General features: G+C 63.6%; 3 protein-coding genes across 3 annotated transcripts; 2 read left to right on the top strand and 1 right to left on the bottom strand.

Annotated features, from left to right (window-relative positions):
• Nucleotides 1–95: 95 nt before the first annotated feature.
• Nucleotides 96–4,576, top strand: KIF12 (kinesin family member 12; the record flags this gene model as incomplete). The annotated part of the gene is given in 17 exon segments (XM_082328131.1): nt 96–175; nt 463–528; nt 662–740; nt 812–933; nt 1,104–1,179; nt 1,297–1,422; nt 1,511–1,646; nt 1,900–1,991; nt 2,238–2,373; nt 2,463–2,581; nt 2,719–2,823; nt 2,903–3,192; nt 3,377–3,560; nt 3,667–3,741; nt 3,808–3,944; nt 4,056–4,206; nt 4,208–4,576. Coding segments are annotated over 17 exon segments (2,343 nt in total).
• On the bottom strand, nt 4,528–8,122 carry VTN (vitronectin; the record flags this gene model as incomplete). Its single annotated transcript, XM_082328711.1, has 8 exons — nt 4,528–4,776; nt 4,983–5,255; nt 5,837–5,986; nt 6,156–6,312; nt 6,584–6,723; nt 6,829–7,146; nt 7,469–7,588; nt 8,062–8,122. 8 exons carry the CDS (start codon nt 8,120–8,122, stop codon nt 4,658–4,660), a joined length of 1,338 nt encoding a protein of 445 aa, XP_082184837.1. The 3' UTR covers nt 4,528–4,657.
• A 2,818-nt stretch (nt 8,123–10,940) lies between these two features.
• SARM1 (sterile alpha and TIR motif containing 1) lies at nt 10,941–17,836 on the top strand (the record flags this gene model as incomplete). The annotated part of the gene is made up of 9 exons (XM_082327956.1): nt 10,941–11,401; nt 14,043–14,661; nt 14,834–15,046; nt 15,172–15,263; nt 15,775–16,010; nt 16,129–16,222; nt 16,707–16,896; nt 17,000–17,121; nt 17,707–17,836. 9 exons carry the CDS (start codon nt 10,941–10,943, stop codon nt 17,834–17,836), a joined length of 2,157 nt encoding a protein of 718 aa, XP_082184082.1.
• Between the last annotated feature and the right edge of the window lie 294 nt (nt 17,837–18,130).

The following is an 18,130-nucleotide window of genomic DNA, read 5'->3' on the forward strand; positions in this document are numbered from 1 at the left end:
GGTACCGGCCGTGCGGGGCGGCCCGCGCCGGCTGGCGGCGGCCGCTGCCGGGAGCAGCGGGGTGCGGCGGGCGCCCCGAGCGAGGGGTGCGGGGGATGGAGCCGGAGGGGGAGCGGGGCTGGGAGCCCCGGCTGCGCGCACAGCCCAAAACGCTCCCGCGGCGCCAGGAGAGACCGTAAGTCGGCGGGAGCCGGACGGGACGGAGGCCGCCCCGTCTTGGAGCAGGCAGGGCCTGGGCAGCGGCCGCCCGGGCAGCCGGCGGAGGGCTGGCACCCCGAGAGGCCGGGGGACACGGGGGACGTTGCGCTCTGTCCCTGCCAGGCCGCGGGGCACAGCGGGGACGGGAGGACGGCGGGAGCGCAGCGCGGCCGTGGGCTCCTCTGCCCCAGCCCCCGGGGTGCCGGCGGGCAGCTGCCCCAGCCGGGGCGCACCCACCACCGCGCTGCCCTCTGTTCCCCAAAGGAGCCCTGGAGAGCGGCCGGAGGGCCCCGCGGTGGGCAGGGAGAGGCGCCTGAGGGTGGTGCTGAGGTAAGGGGGACGCGAAGGGCTCGGGGACGCAGCGGGGACCGGTATCGCTCCTGCCCCGGGCAGGGGTACAGCGGGGCTCCCCGGGGTCCCCACGCAGTGACACCTCTGTGTCCCCGTCTCCCGCCACCATTAGGGTGCGGCCACTGACCTGCACGGAGACGCGGCGAGGTGACCGGCGCGTTGTGCGCAGCCTGGGTGATGACACCGTCCACGTAAGTGCCACCTCCCCATCGGGGCCCGGGGGCTGCGGCACCGCCTGAGCCACCACCATCCCCGTGCCCAGGTGAGCGCGGCCAGGCATGATGCCGCCTTCGGGTTCAGCGCCGTGTTTGACGTGGGAGCCTCGCAGGAGGCCGTGTTCGAAGGCAGCGGGATGAGGCAGCTGGTGGAGCTGGCGATAGACGGGTGCGTCCCGGCGAGCCCCCCGCGGGCCCCAGCCCTCCAGCTCACCCTGCGCCCGCTGCGCTGTGCCCGTCCAGGCCTCGCCGGCGGGTCTGCACTGCCGGGGCCATGCAGGAGGTGGCATCCCTGTGCCACCGCCTGGGGCCATGCCTGAGGCTCAGCATCTTCCCCAGCTTCTCCTGCACCGTCTTCGCCTTCGGGCAGACCGGCTCGGGGAAGACCTACACCCTGATGGGACCCCTCGCCCAGGTACAACGCCTGACCTGATCCTGACGGTGGGACGGGCTCTTCTCACCCGGTTGTGGGTGGTGGGAGGAGGTGGGTGCCAAAGCAGCCTGACTGCTCGCCTTCCTGGCGTCTCCGCAGAGCGCGACCCGGCCGGCGGCCCCAGGGCTGATGCAGAGGTCCTTCGCCTGCCTCCTGGAGCAGAGCCAGAGCCGCGGCTCTGACCTGGCTCTCAGTGCCTCCTACCTGGAGATCTACAACGAGCAGGTAAGCGCCTGCCCGGCTGCCCAGCCAGGCCCTGCTGGCACCCCGTGCCTCCGCTCCGCTGCTGCCTCCCCTCCGCCGTACCCCCCAGGTCCGGGATCTGCTGAGCCCGGGGCCGCCGTGCGCCCTGCCCCTGCGGTGGAGCAAAACCTGTGGCTTTTACGTGGAGAACCAGCTCAGTGTGGACTTCGAGAGCCTGGAGGCCATCGCTGATCTACTCCTGCAAGGTGCTGAGCCACGGGCACAGGGCTGGGGCCATGCAGGGGCATGTTTGGGGGGTGCCGGACCCACTGTGGGGGTTCTCAACCCCCCGCAGAGCTGTCCCCGGGACTAGTGGGGCTCTGATGGCGGCCAAGGGGGCAGCTCCCTGTCCTGCCGCAGCGCCCAGGCAGGCTGGTGTCTGACAAGGGGTGGGCAGTGGGTGCTGTGCCGGGGTGTGGGGCGTTGTGCCCCCCCTGCAGTTCTCTATCCCCCCGGCAGGATCCCAGAGGCGACGGACCTCGGCACACGCCCTCAACAGGCACTCGAGTCGCAGCCACGCTCTTCTGACCATCCACGTCCGCAGCCGGGCCGTGAGCGCGCGTCCTGCTCCGGGCACATGGGGGAGGGCTTGAGGGGGCTGGGGCTCTTCCTGGGGGTGCAAACAGCCCCAGGATGGGAGGGGGGGGGTGTCACCTCCTCCTCCCCAAGGATGCGTTGGTGGGGCTGGGTGAGCAGCAGGGATCCAGATCCCAGACCCAGGGGTTGAGACACCGCCGTGGGCCATGGGGAAGGGGTGAGGGGGGCCAGAGCATCAACCCCCAACATGGGTCCCCCAGCCCAGCGCCTGCCCCAGCAAGCAAGGCACGCTGTGCTTCGTGGACCTGGCCGGCAGCGAGCGGGTGAAGGAGACCGGCTCCAGCGGGGAGCTCTCCGTGGAGGCCAACAGCATCAACCGCAGCCTCCTGGCACTGGGTAAGAGTTGGGGGACCCCGCCATGGGAGCACGAGCTGCTGGTCCCTGTCAGAGCCCTGTTGCACCCTCTGTGGCTCATCCTCTGGCAGGACACTGCATCTCTCTGTTGGCCAAACCCCGAGGGAAGCGGACGCATATCCCCTACCGGGACAGCAAGCTCACGCAGCTGCTGGCCCGCTCCCTGGGCGGCTCGGGCGTCACCCTGATGGTACGTGCAGGGAGGAGGCTGGGCAGGGGTGCGTGGAGCCACGGGGAGGGCAGGGTCTTGCCCGGTGTAGGGGAAGGCTGGAGGGGAATGGGTGACCCCCGGCTGGCAGCTCACCTGCGGCTCTTCCTCATCGGCAGGTCGCCTGCATCTCCCCGTCCTCGCGCTGCCTCTCGGAGACGCTGAGCACGCTGCACTATGCCAGCCGGGCCCGGAGGGTCACCACCAGGCCCCTGGCCAACAGGGTACAGCAGGCAGGGGCTGCGGGCAGGGTGCTCTGCCCCGCTGCTGGGACCCTCCCCGAGCCACCCCTTGTGCTCCCAGGCGTCCCGGGAGAAGCTGCTGCAAACCTTGGAGGAAGAAATCCATGCCCTGCAGCTGGAAAACCTCTCCCTGCGCCAGCAGCTGTGCCTGCCCAGGGTGCCAACAAGGAGCGCAGAGGTCGCAGGGACCCCCCCGAGGGCGGGGGCATGGCCGGGCTGGGGAGGCAGGTACGGCCCCGCAGGGCTGCATCACTCCCCTCTTGAAGGGCAGCTCCCGTCGGAGGGAGCCCCAGCCTGGCCCAGCCTCTACGGCCTCCTGCGGGACTTTGTGGTGGAGAACGAGCAGCTGAGGTACGGGGGGGACACGCAGGACCCATGAGCAGGGGCTCAAGGGGCTGGTGGGGCAGCCAGAGCCCCCGGCTGGGCAGCACCCTGCGTCAGCCAGCCTCTCCTAGGGACTCCCGGGGGCCAGGCAGGGCTCAGAGGTTCGCCTGAGGCTGCCAATGCCCTGCCCTGCTCCCTCACTGCTCCCCAGGCAGCCCCGGCTGTCCCCAGACCCCAGTGGTGACGTCCCAGCTGCCCCATCCCACAGAGCCACCCGCAGCTCCTGCGACAGCCAGCCCCCGCTCCGGAGCGCCCGCAGCCCTCACGTCACCCCCGGCCACCCCGCGAGGCTCCAGCAGCCTGATGTGACACCCACCTCCGGCCCCCGGCTGCCGGTGAGTGTGGGGGACCCAGGGCTCTGCGGGCATCCTCGTGTGGGGCTGCACCCGCAGCAGGGTGAGGATGCACGAGTTGCTCACCCGCTGCCACCGCCTCTTGCAGAAGCTGTCTCTTGCCTCCAGCCACCCTGGCTGCCCCCAGTGCTGCCCCGGGCCAGCCGATGCCATGGTGTCCCAGGTACGGCCCCAGGTGTCTCTTCGGAGGGGGTGGCACAGCAGCCTGACTGCTCTGCTCACTCCCCAGGCACTGCCAGGGCCCCCCGCGCTGCAGCTGGTCCCCGCCGAGGGAAGCGCCGGCGTCCTGCCACCTGGCCAGGAGGACACGGCTCTGCCCGGCTCCCATCAGCTCCTCGGGCACCCCCAGCCGCAGCAGGGGAAGCGGTGAGAGCCAGGGCCTGAGGCCACCCCCCTGGGCATCAGCTGCAGCTCAGGAAGCCCCTGGGATTACAGGGGGGCGGCGGGGCAGGGTTTATTCATGTGTCCTCACGCCAGGAGCCGGGGCAGGAGCAGGAGCTCGTCTCAGCGGCACCCGCTCCCCCGGGCGCTGCCAGGCCCCGAGCGCTGTCCCAGTCCCGAGGGAAGGGTCATCCCTTCGGCACCACCCTGGCCGGGATCACCGGAGCCGAGAGGTGAGCAGGGCGGCTGGGGGGACACTGGGCAGTGCCTCGGATGTGGTCCCTCGGAGTGGGGCACCCGTTCCGAGCGCAGCCACTCATGCATGGTGCTGTGGAGCTGATGCTGGGGACACTGGAGACCTGACCCCGCTGGCTCCCGGCTGGCAGCCGCCGGCGCCGTCCCTCTCCTCCAGTGGGAAGAGGCACCGGACTGGCTGGCGGAGCAGATCTGAGCAGCTGCAGCCACAGCCGCGCCGTGGACGGGGCCAGCAGCGGGGATCTGGCACAGCCCACGCACAGTTATTGTACCAGGGGGACAACCACAGCCCTCGGGGCACAGGGATCTCGGACTGCAAGGACTGCGCAAACCATGGGATGGATGGACAGACGGACAGATAGGGCTCCCCAGCCTGCACAGCACTCACAGTTTATTTCTGTCTAGCTAGGGGCTGTGCTGCCGGGCGGCTCGGGGGCCCCCCCTCAGGTGCTCTCCTCCTCGGGCTGCGGGCAGCCCAGCCAGTACTGGGCGATGGAGCGCGGGTAGCGGGGCCGCACCAGGTCCACGCGCTTGGTGCGCAGGTTGACACGGTAGTACTTGTCTGTGAGGAAGGGGAGATGGCTGTCAGGACCACCCATGGGGCAGAGCTGCGGGGTCTGCCAGCCCTCGCTGCCAGCCCCAGGCACCTTCCCACCATGTCCTGGAGCTTGGGGACATCGCAGAGCGAGAGGAGACCTCCCCCTGCCCTGGCAGACCTGGGGGGTCCCAGTCCCGCATCTCTCCTGGATTCTGCCGCCCCAGACTCACCTCCTACAAAGAAGTAGACGCTCTGGAGGGTCTCGCACTGGGAGCCTGACAACCAGTCACTTTCAACGCCCGCAGAGTCAGAGTCGTTTTGCAGCCAGCTCCAGAATCCCAAATTCAGTGACCGGTGGCTCTTGTACCTCTTGCGCTGGCGGCGAGACTTCCTCCTCCGAGGCTGCTGGGAGGCCACGTAGATCCTGCCGGCCATGGCAGCGTCCAGCCGGCTGGGCACCCCCCGCCAGTCCTTGCTGATGAACCGCGGGCTGCTCACCCCAGCTGGCAGAGGCAGAGCGTGAGTTAGAGGGGCACCAACGCATGGGGGTGAGCAGAGCCCAGCCCCACAGACAGCCTCCAGCACCTGCTCCGAGACCCGGGGGATGCTCCAAAGGGTCCCAGCCTGGATGGGATGCGTGATGGGGACACGGGCCTGGCAGAGCCGGGAGCAGCCCCTCGCCCCTGCCTTGGCTGGGATCAGCCCTGTGCTGCTGAGCCCACTTCTCCCTATCTTTCACTTCTCTTGCCCAGGGCTGGGGTTTTACTATGGCATCTCCAGCTCCAGTGGGAATAAACAGTCCCCAGCAGTGACGCTGTGGTGCAAGGTGGCTGGTGACGGGCTCAGTAGTGTGGGGCATAAGGGCTGCAGAGGGTGGGATGTGGGGTGCTGTGGCAGAGGCAGCCATGGCCTGGGGGTTCCTGTGCACAGCCCAGGCTCCTGCCCGGCACGGCGGCTCATCCAGCCTGCCCATGCTCCCAGGCATCGCACCTTCCTCCCCAGGTGCCCGCACCCCTCGTGCCCCATCGGTGTGGGCTATATTGGCACCTGCCAGCCCTTTCCCCCAGGCTGGCCCAGCCCTTACTCATCCTGCTGCCGAAGAGGATCTGGAAGATATCCTCCCAGCTGTCGCGGTTCATGAAGGCGTAGTGGTTGAACACAGCCGAGGGGGAGGACTTCTCACAGTCGGCCTGCGTGGGCTGGTGGGCAAAGTCATAGGACCAGTAGAGTTTGTCTAGGAGAGGATGCGCAGGGCGTTAGCAAGAGAATACACAGGGCATCAGTGGGGAACACGCACTCGAGGGGGAGCAGCAGCTAGAGGCAGTGGGGTGCTCAGACACTGTGTCCTGCCCACGGCCACTGGTGCCAGGCTCTGCCCGGGAGCAGGGGGCTGCACCCCTTACCCTTGAAGAAATAGACTCTCTCATTGCCGTGGTAGCTGTGTGCAGGGAGGGCGAAGGCCGCGTCGATGCTGTTTGGGATGCCTTCGAAGCCCTCGGAGATGTCGCGTGGGTACCCGGGGTCCAGGGCTCCATCGTCAAAGCGCCAGTACTGGCTGCCCTGGGGGGGTCGGGACAGAGAGGAGGTCAGGGGGCTGGGTGCAGCGTCCCCCAGGCACGGGTCTGCCGAGGGGAGCGAGCGGATGCTAGGAAGCCCCGTGGTGAGGCTGTGGCTGCCTGGGGCCCTGGACAGCCGCAGGGATTTGGGGATATCTGGCAACCACTGTATGCATGTGTCCATGGAGGGTGCCAGGGTGGGGACAGGGTGGCTTGGGGAGCCATGCTGGCCGCCCCCAGAGCACCCTCAGCCCTGCGGCCAGGCTCCTGCCCACCTTGAACAGGTAAGTCTTGCCCTGGCAGTTGATGCGGGTGAAGGCTGCATCGATGGGGCCCTCGATGCCCCAGACGTCACTGATGAGCTTGGGGTACCCAGGCCGCACACTCGTCTCGTCCAGCTCGTAGAAGTACTTCCCTGGGGAGAGAGGGGAGGTGGGAGCGGCAGGAGGGACTGCAGCCACCGGCGCGGGGTGACAGCGTGGCAGCGTCCCATGTGCCCAGGGAAAGGTCCCCGAGGTACCTCGGAAAGCATAAAGGGAACCATTCTTCAGGTCGGTGAAGGCGTCAAAAGGTTTCCTGCTGCAGAGCTCCTCGGGCTCCTCCACAGGGTCCTGCTCCCCGAACGCATCCGGTGTGGTGCTGGGCACCTCCTCCACGGGCATCTCTGTCAGTGCCTGCTCTGGGCCCGGCACGGTCTCCAGCGTGGGCGGCTCCGGCGACAGGAACGTGGGCAGTTCTGTGGGGGCTGCCTCGGTGCCCTCTACCTTGCCGAGGTCAACCGTGAGGTTGTAGTCAAGGTAGTCGTCCTCTGGCAAGGCGAACACGTCTCCCCGGGTCACTGCGGGAGGGAGCAGGTTGGTCCCCGAGAGACCTGGGTGTCTCCCACGGGGTCTGGGTGCGGGAGTCGCTTGCTCCCAGACAACAGGAATTTGCACAGACCCCCGGGGCCCCATGCTGCAGGCGGCAGTGAGGCAGCTGCCAAAAATCCCTTGTGCTGCAGCACCCTGAGCACCAAACCTTAGCACTGACTTCACCCTGTGGACACGGGTGGGTGCAGAGCTGACCCAGCACAGACCCCTCCGAGCCCCCGCGGTGTCGGGCACCTGTGGCCACCCCGGCAGCCCCTGCCCTGGCTGGGAGGATGGCCGCAGGGCCAGTACCTTTGGCTTTGCAGACGGTGGAGTAGTCGCTGCAGCAGCTCTGGTAGTACACACAGAGGGTGTCGCACTGGCACTTGTGCTGCGCGTCGAAGCCATTATCGCAGCGGCCCACGCAGGAGTCTGCAAGAGCCGACAGTCAGCGCAGGAGGAGTAATGCGGGGTGGGCAGCGGGGCCAGCGCCTCCCCCCCAGCCCAGCCCCAGGGGTGAAAGCAAACACGGGCACAGCCCAGATGGGGGGACCCCCCATCCCGGGGCTACAGCGGCACCTCTTCCTGCTCCCACCCGGGTCCCACTGGGACAGGAGCCATGGACCAGGCTGTGCCGGGGTCCAAGCTCCACGCTGGCAGTCCAGCTGTAGGATGGCCAGGGATTTGCCCAGGCACCACTGATGCCCGTGTGCTGCCTGCTTGCCTTCTCCCCATGCTGCAAGGTGTAGCCAACATGGCCAGTGGCCACGGCCACCACCTGGTCCCCTCCTCACCCTGCCCGGGCTCCCCAGCCCCTCCATCAGCCCAGGAGCTGCACTCGCTCCATCCCCACCCTGGCTGCAAGCGGGAGGCACCCGGCGCGGGGCTGGCCAGCTCCGGCTCACCTTCAGCAGCACGGGCAGCGGTGAGCAGGGCCAGCACGAGAGCAGGGAAGAGCAGCCTCATCCTGGGCGGCCGGGAGCGCAGCCCTCCTGCAACTGTGTGGGCTGGAGCGTGGCTGTGGCCGGGGCCCTGGCATCCACTGTTTGCTCAGCCTGCCCGGTAGGAGAAAACAAACAGGCCAAGGTCAGAGCAGAGGGGAAAGGAGCAGAGACGCCAGGGTGCCGGTTGTGCACTGGTTGAGGGCAGGGGGGACAGCAAACCAGAGCCAGGAACCAGTCTTGAGGTCCTGCCATACTTATTTCATAGTGAATCTCATGGTATTAAAACTCCCATCCTCCGTCTCAAGGGGAGGCTGTTTCCCGGTCTGGTCTCAGCAAGACAAAAAGCCTAACAAGAGGGGACAAGGGAGCAGTACTCAGAGGGCAAAGGGAAAAGCCCTGGGCTTATGTTTGACCAAAATGTCACCATTTTGGAGGACTTGCTCTTGGGATTTCAGCTTTCTCAATGTCAGCAAGGCTGGGAGCAGCCGTGGGGAGTCCCAGGGCATGGCGGCTCGGGATGGGGCAGGTGCCACCGCTGTGCACGGGGACCAGGGGCCAGAGGTGAGCAGCCGGGAGGGAGGGAGAGCGGGAACCCTCTGCACTTTCACTGCAGTAGGCAAACAAAAGCCTGTGTATTTTGCTCCCATCATTCAATTTCTGACCAATCTTTTTGGTTACTAATTAATGTTGACTCAGCTCTTTCAGCAGCCCCTGATAACTCCAGGATGTTTATTTAATCAGGGGCGAGGAGCAAACACACAGGAGGCTACAGAGATACTGCCTCCGGCTGCTTCCGCTACCACGGCACTGCTGGGGCAGGAGCTCCGTGGGGTCCGTCCCCAGGAGCGGCGCAGCTCTGGGCTTTAGTAGGTGATGAAAGATCTGGGGAGAGAAGAAACTGAGCAGGGTGCCTGCTTCTCCAGGGGCCTCGCCTCTGCCAGCTCAGACACAGGCAGTTCCTGGCCTCGGCTGCTCCCACCCTGGCTGGAAAGAGCTTTGATTTGGTGTTGAGAAAGGCATTTCGACCTGGAAAGCCCTGGTGAGCCGAGGGCAGCCACCAGACATGGGCTGTTGGGGCAGGACTTGTGCGGTCCCGTCACCCACCTCCTTGCCCCCTGGCCTCACCTATGGCAGGGCTGGCGTCATCCCCGGGTGCAAGCACCACCCCAGTGTTGCATTCAAGCTCCATCCCGTCCCTGTTGAATCGAACCTGGGGGACAAGCACCCTGAGAGGGCGCAGGCTTGCAGGGAGGCTGGGGGCAGAAGGGCTGGGCAGAGTTTGAGCTGCTTTTGCTGATCAGCTGAGACAAAGCTCCCTCCTGCTGCTCCAGGCTCCCGACCACCAGCAACCGCAGACTCACCAAGGCTCGCCGAGCCCTTCTCTGGCTGCTGTGCTCAAAGCATGGCAGGAGGAGACCCCAGGAGAGGGGCTGGTTCGGATCACAGGGCCCTGGGGAGCCCTTGCAGCCGAGGGCTGAGCAGAGCCAGCAAGCAGAGCTCAGGCGATGGGGCTGATCCCCCAGGGCAAGGCTGGGAATCCCTGCCATTCCCAGAGCCCAGGCTGCTGGTGCTGGAAAGCCCTCTCAAAAAGCAAAGCAAAACAAAGCAAAGCAGAACAAAACTAAAAGCAAAGCAGAGCAAAACTCAGCTCTCTGGACTTGTCAGGACAAGCCTAAGGGAATGGCTTGAATTCTGCCCCCCCACCCCCCAGCAGCCTCCTCCAAGGCAGCAAACCCCTCGGCTGTGCTGCAATTGCAACAGCCCCGATCATTACCCCTGATTAATAATAATATATCAGGAAAATCCTTACTGGTTCTGTGCTGAGCCTCTCCTGCGGTGCTGTGCCACTCAGATCACCTTGTTTACCATCCTTCACTGGGAGCTAATGTCCCTTTCCTCTGTCTCTCCCTGCGTAGTGGATTCAGAGAGGATTAAAAGCGACTGTCGCATCAAAACATCAACTTGAATTTAAGTCTCAGGCTGAGCTGGCAACAACCTGGTTTTGGAGCCAAGGATTTAAGCTGCTCCTCCCAACACAGGCGAGAAGTGTCCAAAGCATTTCTGCCCTGAGCACGTCTGGCCTGGAAAAAAAGAAAATAAGAGGGGCCCAGGCTGCCTCTGCTCATTCTTTTATCATGCAAATCCTGAGCCCACCCAGAAGAGCTGCTCTGAATTTCTGCCGTGCAAAGGGAGCTATTTACCCCCCTGGACTGATACCAAATGGGTTCAAAATGCAGTGCCAGGATGGCCACAACCTCACCGTCACCACGGCCATGGCCACCACGGTGCCCGGCCCTTTATTTCCACCCTGTGCCCCCTTCACCGGTCACAGAGGGTCCAGGAGAGACCTGCTGCAAAAGCAGCCCCGGGTCCCTGCCTGCCGTGGAGGTGACCACAGGCTCTGCAGCAGCTTGGGCAAGGCGGGGAGACGTGGGCCATGGGGACAGCGGGACAAGACCCAGCTCAGGCTGGGCAGGCTGGGGAAGGAGGGGCCTGGGGGCATGCCAGAGCATCTGCAGCGAGGAGGGGGATGCTGCTGCCCAGAGATGAGCCCCTCCTTGGAGAGGCGGCGCCTGCGCGGGGTGACATCAGCCCCTGAGGACCTGAGATGCTGAGCCTGGCTCTGGGCAGGCGGCTCCTTCCACCGCTTCCAGCTCCGCATCCCGGCAGGGCAGGGAGGGGAGAGGGAGCTGGCAGCCCAGCCCTGCGGCTGGACCCCGGGCCAGCTCCGTCCCCCCTCCTCTGCCTCCCCTCCGGCCACCGCGGGTCTCCCCAAGGAGCACGGTAGGCCTGCCCGGGTGCTCCCAGGAGGTGGGTGACCGAGGATGCTGTGCTAGGAGATGCCGATGGTGCTCACCCTGCTCGTCTCCCTCTATAAACTGTGTCGGTTCTTCGCCATGTCGGGTGTGGAGAGGCTGGCAGTGCCCGAATGTGTGAGCCAGGTGGGCAGCTGGGCAGGCGGGGGCAGCTCCAAGGAGCACCGCGAGGTTTCCCCCGGGGTGAACACCGATGTGCGGGCAGCCCTGGACCGGATCCTGCCCACCCTGCACCGGGCCATCGCCCACACCAAGCAGGCAGCCGGCCCTGCAGAGCTGAGGAGGGCCATTGCCGAGGTCTTCCAGCTGGTGGAGGAAGCCTGGGGGATGCCCACGCTGGGGAGGGACGTGGCCAAAGTGCTGTGTGATGTGATCCGCCTGGAGGGGGGCCTGGACCTGCTGCTGAACCTGCTGTACACGGCGGAGCTGGAGACCAAGTGCCAGGCGGGAAAACTCCTGGAGCAGATCCTGGTGGCAGAAAACAGGTGAGTCTGCAAAGAGCCCCCACCCCAGGCACAGCCCTTCCCTCCGCAGGCATGCCCGCCACCCTGAGCACAGCAGGGATTTCCTCCACCCACACCCCCCAAATTTCCCTGCTCCGGGTGCTCCCGGTGCATCAAACCCCAAGGGTTTGATGAGGGTTTGAGGTTTTGAGCCAAGGGCTCCACGCCGTGTGCCCCCACGCCCAGCCCTCACGCACGGGTGTCCCTGACTTGCTGATCACACCGGGCAACGGCACGACCTGACCCCCCCACAGCTGGAGGGAGGAGGACCAAGCCCCAGCTCAGGGATGCTGGTGAGGATCGGGGTATCTTCATAAGCCACCCTCAGCCCGGGGCCACCAGACAAGAAACCCTTCACAGGTGAGCTCGGTCGGTTTGACTGGCCCAGAGCATCTGACCCCAAGGATGAGAGACACAACTCCCCTTTAGCCATAACTGCAGCAGGAGGAGGACAAAGCCCGTTCCCAGAGACTTTCTGCTGCTGACAGGGCTGGAGTTAGGCCATAAGGAGGGGGCCGGCCGGTCAGCGGCCCTCAGAGCCCCCCAGCCCGCGGCCCCTAGCTCAGAGGCTGGAGACGCGTGTGCTGCTCCCCAGGAGAGGTGAGAGGCGCTGGGCTGGCTCTGCCAAAGCGTCGGCACAGGTGGGGTGGGAGCGTGTCTGTGCGTGTGTGTACATTAAGTGTGTGTACAAGGGCGCATGTGCAGATGTGGCACCCAACACATCTAAACGCACAGCAGTGCTGTTGCGGCGCCTGCATGCATCTCGCCCTTCAAACACCATGAACGCGCTCCCACAAGGTCCCCCGACAGGCAAACTCTCTGCTCTGCCCCGTGTGTGGTACGGCATGCCCCAGCAGCAGTGCCTGCGACGTGCCGGTCCCAGAGAGGAGCTGTGTACCTGCCGTGAGTTGGGTCAGGATCAGGCCTTTCTCTCCTGGGACCCCACAGGCAAACAGGCGGCTCTGCAGCTCTGCTCTCCCTCGGTGCACCCAAGCTCAGCCGGCCCAGCCAGGGCTTTGGGCACGTGTGGAGGAAGCCTGGCCAAAGTTTACGGTCTTGCTCCAGCTTCACGGGTGATGTGTCTTGCTGTAAGGTTGTGTTCTCGCAGCGTGGACCTTGCTGCACTCACTGGAAGGCAAAAAGAAGCAACAGCTAAATCAGGAAATCCATTAGAGTGGAATTAATCCCAGGAAACATCACTGGCACAGTCTGAATTCAGCACTTAGCTTCATGGCAAAAGAAAGCAGCTGCCAGAGTCACCATCTCTGCTCCAGGAGCAGTTCATGGGCCAGGGCCTCGGAGCAGCCATGGGCCCCCAGCGCCTGGCTCCCCGCAGCCTGACCCACCATCAGCCTCCGAGCGATGGCAGGGGGGTGTAGGGTCCCCCCGGGCCCAAGCCTCTGGCTTAGAGACTTCTCGCAGCAGCTGCGCGCAGCAGCAGCGGTGCTTAGCTGGGAGCTGGACCGGTCCTGGCTCCATCCTGCAGCTGCGGGGAGTCAGGGACCTGGCAGGGCTGTGTTTGTCATCCAGCTCCGTGGCCGAGTCCGGGCTCAGAGCCAGTCCCAGGCTGAGGGCTTTTTTTCCAGACCTCTCCACAGCGTTTGCTGCCAAACCCACTCCAAGGTCAGCATGAGCCATGCGGGCCACAGGCTTCCCAGAAATGCTCTTCCTGCCTGCCAGCACGGAGAAGCTGGCGTGCCTTCGTCCCACTGCCCTCACAGGCAGCACGGCACGGGGCATCCGCCCCAGCACTTGTGACAGAGCAGCTCCACCATGGCACCAAACGGGTCACTTCTAAGGCCAGAGATGGAGCTGCCCTCCCATCCCGGGCAGGCTCATGGGAGAGCAGCGGAGAGCCCATCGTTTCCCCCCTTCCTTGCTCTACACTTTTAGGACCCAGCCCCACTGAGGCATTATTTTAAGACCATCCTCGCAACGTGGGGCTCAAGGCCAGCCATGGCTGAGCAGCAGCTGGTGGCTCTCGGCCGCCTGCCCCGGGGCTCTTGCTGTCCTCTTCCAGCAGAGCACAGGATTGCGGAAATAAACAGCTTTCCTCCGAGCTGCCTCCACGCTGCCATCTCAGGATGGGCAGATCCCCGTCTCTCGCACGCCCCCGTGGCCAGTTCTGCGTGGTTGCTCAGCCAGGTGTGAAACCCCTCTCCTGGGCTTGGCACCAACCTGGAGAGCAGCCAGAGGACAGCACTGGTTAGGGACAAACGAGTTTTCACCCCCAAACGTGAAGCAGCTCACACACACCCAGCAAAGCTGACTAAGCAGATCTATTTCTAGCCTGGCATTAGCCTCCCCCGCACTGTTAATTGCTACGCATGCCTTACCTTGAGCACGAGAGCCTCTGGCAAGGTGGTCCTGGGCTATGCGCCCTACGTCCTGTTCCATCACAAGCTCTTCCATCAGACCCAGACAGGTTCTTCCAACACCAGCCTGTCACATCTCGCTGCATCGCAGCCTGGTGGCATATCTGGCAGCTGTGTCCCTCAGGGAAACATCTGGCTGTCATGGGGCAAATGCCACGAAAGTACGGGGGAGTTCACATGCCAGTCACTGTTCTCACTCCCTGCATGGACGTCTGCCCCTCACCTGCCAGTGCCTCTCCTTCCTGCAGGGATCGGATCGCTCGGATCGGTCTGGGAGTGATTCTGAACTTAGCCAAGGAGCGAGATGTTCCCCAGCTGGCGCAGAGCGTCTCCGGTATCCTGGAGCACATGTTCAAACACACTGAGGAGACCTGTTTCCAGCTTATCTCTGATGGAGGCCTGGATGCTATCCTCTACTGGTGCCGCTGGACGGACCCCATTGTGCTGCGGCACTGTGCCATGGCCTTGGCCAACTGTGCCATGTACGGAGGGCAGGCCAACCAGCGCCTGATGATTGAGAAGAGGACGGCGGAGTGGCTTTTCCCACTGGTGTTTTCAAAAGACGATGAACTAATCCGCCTGCACGCGTGCCTGGCCATCACGGTGCTGGCCACCAACAAAGAAATTGAGAAGGAGGTGGAGCGCTCCGGAACGCTGGCTCTGGTGGAGCCGTTCATCGCCTCGCTGGATCCTGAGCAGTTCGCCTGTGAGATGTTGGACAGCAGTGACAACAGCCAGGGGAGGACGGCGGACGACCTGCAGCGGCTGGTACCCTTGCTGGACAGTTCACGGCTGGAAGCACAGTGCATCGCTGCCTTCTACCTCTGCACAGAGGCTGCCATCAAAACCAGGCAAAAGAAAACAAAGGTAAAGGGTAGGTTGGCCTGAAGGAAGGAGACGCAAAAGGGAAGAGATGTCACAACTGCATCTTGGTGTCTTTTGCTCCCCTATGAGCTCACCAAGTGCCCTGGTCCTCAGCTGGCCCGGCACAGGTTGTGGAGAGGAGGCAAAGTGATGTCTCCTCCCTTTGTGTCCGCAGATTTTCAGTGAGATTGGGGCTACGCAGAGCCTGAAGAGGATAGTGTGCTACTCCACCAGCAGCACCACCTCCTCCCTGGCCAAAAAGGTGCTGCGCATGATAGGGGAGGAGGTTCCTCGGCGTATCCTGCCCACGGTTCCCAACTGGAAGCCCTGCGAGGTGCAGACGTGGCTGCAGCAGATCGGATTCAACAAATACTGCCAGAGCTTCCTGGTAGGGCTGCGTGCCGGGGGAGGGACACCTGGATGGGCCCTCTTGCCCCATCTTGCAGCAGAGGTGTAGGCATCTCACCCAACAGCTTTTCCTGGGACCTTTCCAGCCTGGATTTCTCTTGGCAGGACCACCAGGTGGATGGGGACCTTCTCCTGAGGCTGACGGAGGAGGAGCTGCAGGAGGATTTGGGGATGGACTCCAGCATCACTCGGAAAAGGTAGGACTGCCACCAGGGTACACTGGCCTCTCTCATGGTCATCACCACAGTGGCAGAGCCAGGGAGGTCTGTGCCTTTCCCTTCTTGCAAAGACAGGAACAGAGATCCTCAAAATGCAAAACCTGGGCTGCCAGGGCTTTTCCAGTGCAGTATGCAGTCCCAGAGGGATGCCTGCAATGGGGCCAATGCACGGGAGAGGTGTGGGATGGGGAGAGACCACCTATGGCACAGGGGAGGTGGGATCCTGCAAGTTACCCCCAAAGATGGGAACTTACCCAAGCTTCTCCTGCCTTAGCTGAGCTCCTCATACCTCTGTGTCCTGAGGACCAACACTCCTGCAGTCATGCAGCTCTTCTTCTCTTTTTCTGTTCTTTCAGCTCATTCTTCCCCATGGCATGCAGCTGCACTCTCTCCTGTGCAGGTAAGAGATGTGGTACCAAATGTCTCTAGGTCCTGCCTGGTCCAGCAGCCTCCTCTCCCTGCTCCACACTTCCATTTGTTTCTCTGCCAGGTTTTTCCGGGAGCTGACAGAGCTGAAGACCTTCGCAAACTATTCCACCTGCGACCACAGCAACCTGGCCGACTGGCTGGGCAGCATCGACCCCAAATTTCGTCAGTACACGTACAACCTGCTGACGTGCGGCATCAACCGCAACTTCTTGCACCGGGTGACGGAGCAGCAGCTGCAGGAGGACTGCCACATCAACACGGGCTTCCACCGCGTCCGCATCCTCACTGCTGCAAGGGGTGCGGGTCCCGCTGCTGCTCGCTGCGCTGGAGCAGGGGCCTGGGGGCGAGTATTGAGGGTTGTTTGGGATGAGTTGTTGGGTACTTCTAACTTTTGTTTGCCATTTGGTCTGCCCAGAAATGCTTCACTCCCCTATAATGCTGCAAACCATATCCGATGGGACTGATGTATTTATCAGCTACCGGAGGAGCACTGGGTCACAGCTGGCCAGGTGAGTCCTGCAGGCAATGTTATGGTGCTGGGCTGAAGCCCAGAGTGAAGGCTGGTGATCAGTCGTGGGAAGAGTGTGGAGCCAGGAGAGCTGCAGGCTGCAGCCGGGAGGAGGGGGAGGCTGCCAAAAGCTGCAGTGCAAGTGGGGACAGCACGTGCCAAAAGCTGCACGGTGGACAGTTTAATTGCCAGTCCCATCACTGCTACCCTGTCCCTCTTTGATACCAACGTACCCTTTTTCACGCCGTGCTTGTAGGGCTGCAGGGGATCGCAGCAGGGAGTTAATGTCCTGCTCCCCGTGTTTTCTGCGTGGGCCCAGACACCCGTAAGCAGGCTGGGCCAGCAGCTGGCATCTCAAGGACCGTTCTGTTCTCAGTGGGAGCCCGTTCGCTGCTCCTCTGTCTCATCATGTCTTGGCCGACGTGGTGGGAAACCCGGGCGCTGGCAGTAGCTCTCCTCACAGTGCTGTCTCCTCTCGCCACCAGCCTGCTGAAGGTCCACCTGCAGCTGCACGGCTTCAGCGTGTTCATCGATGTGGAGAAGCTGGAGGCAGGGAAGTTTGAAGACAAGCTGATCCAGAGCGTCATGAGCGCCCGCAATTTTGTGCTGGTCCTCTCGCCAAACGCACTGGATAAATGCATGGGAGACCTCAAGTGCAAGGACTGGGTGCACAAGGTAGGGGATGCCATCAGGTGGGAGCTCGGTGGATGCTGGAGCAGGAGAGGGCTGGTGATGGGCTGACACGGGCCATAGCCTGAGCACTCACATGTTCCTGCAGGAGATTGTGACAGCCCTGAACTCTGGAAAGAACATTGTACCTGTTACAGACCATTTTGAGTGGCCAGACCCAGAAACACTTCCCAAGGACATGAGGGCTGTTCTGAAATTTAATGGTATCAAGTAAGTAAAAGGAATCTGTGCCATGGGGTTCCTTGACACCTGGAGAGAACAGCTTGCATAACCAGTAGCAAAGAGCACAAGGAGACTGGGAGAAGCAGATGAGGGAGGCAGAACAGGCCAAAGGCGAGGTGAGGCACTTCAGGTACTCCAGAGCATGAGGGGAGCAAACATCCCCACCATAACCCTTCTGCTGGTTTTGTGCTTGGGGCTCCTCCGGGTAACGGAGCTCCCCACCCCGTTGCTGCTGGGAGGGCGCCCACCCCCGTGCCCCCAGCCCTCCAGGCAGGATGATGCTGGCAGGTTTCGCAGCTCGCCTGCGTTCCTCTCGCCTCCTGCTCCCGCTTCGTGCAGCAGTGCTCCAGGCCAGCATCCCAACCTGCTCGTAGCCCTCCAGCCTGGCAGGGCACAGGGGCAGGGGCTTTCCTGCAGCATCCAGTGTTCCTCCATTGTCCATGGGGAAAAGGGGGCTCCTACAGAGCCAGGTTGGAGGAAGGGGGTCTCTGGCTCCTGACCCAAACGCACTGAGCTATCTCACAGCATCTTGCACAATGGAAAAATTAACTCAAGTTTTCCCCTTGAACACAGGTGGTCCCACGAATACCAGGAGGCCACAATCGACAAAATCATCCGCTTTCTCCGGGGCCGCTCCTCCCGGGACTCCTCGGCTGGGTCGGAAAATGGCCTGGACTGCTTGCCCTCCCTGGGGCAGACCTAGAACCAGCGCAGCTGCCTCATCCCCTCCAGAGACTTCCCAGGTGACCCCTTTTTATGTGGGGCCAAATTTCTCTCTCTAGATTTTTCCGCATCTTAGTACCTTGGCTTGAGACGAGGCCTTAGCTCATTAGCCCCCCTTCACCCTCCAAATGCAAGCCCCTGGCGCTAGAAGGCCAGTACTTACTTATACAGTGCCTGGTGAGCAAAGCCAGGGTGGACTCTGGGACGGACGAGTTGTCTTCCACATCCTCCCTTGGGGTGGCAGGACACGCAGGCTACGCCTCGCGCAACGCAG

Source organism: Platalea leucorodia (genome assembly GCF_965183815.1).
Source record: "Platalea leucorodia genome assembly, chromosome: 16".
NCBI lineage: Eukaryota > Metazoa > Chordata > Aves > Pelecaniformes > Threskiornithidae > Platalea > Platalea leucorodia.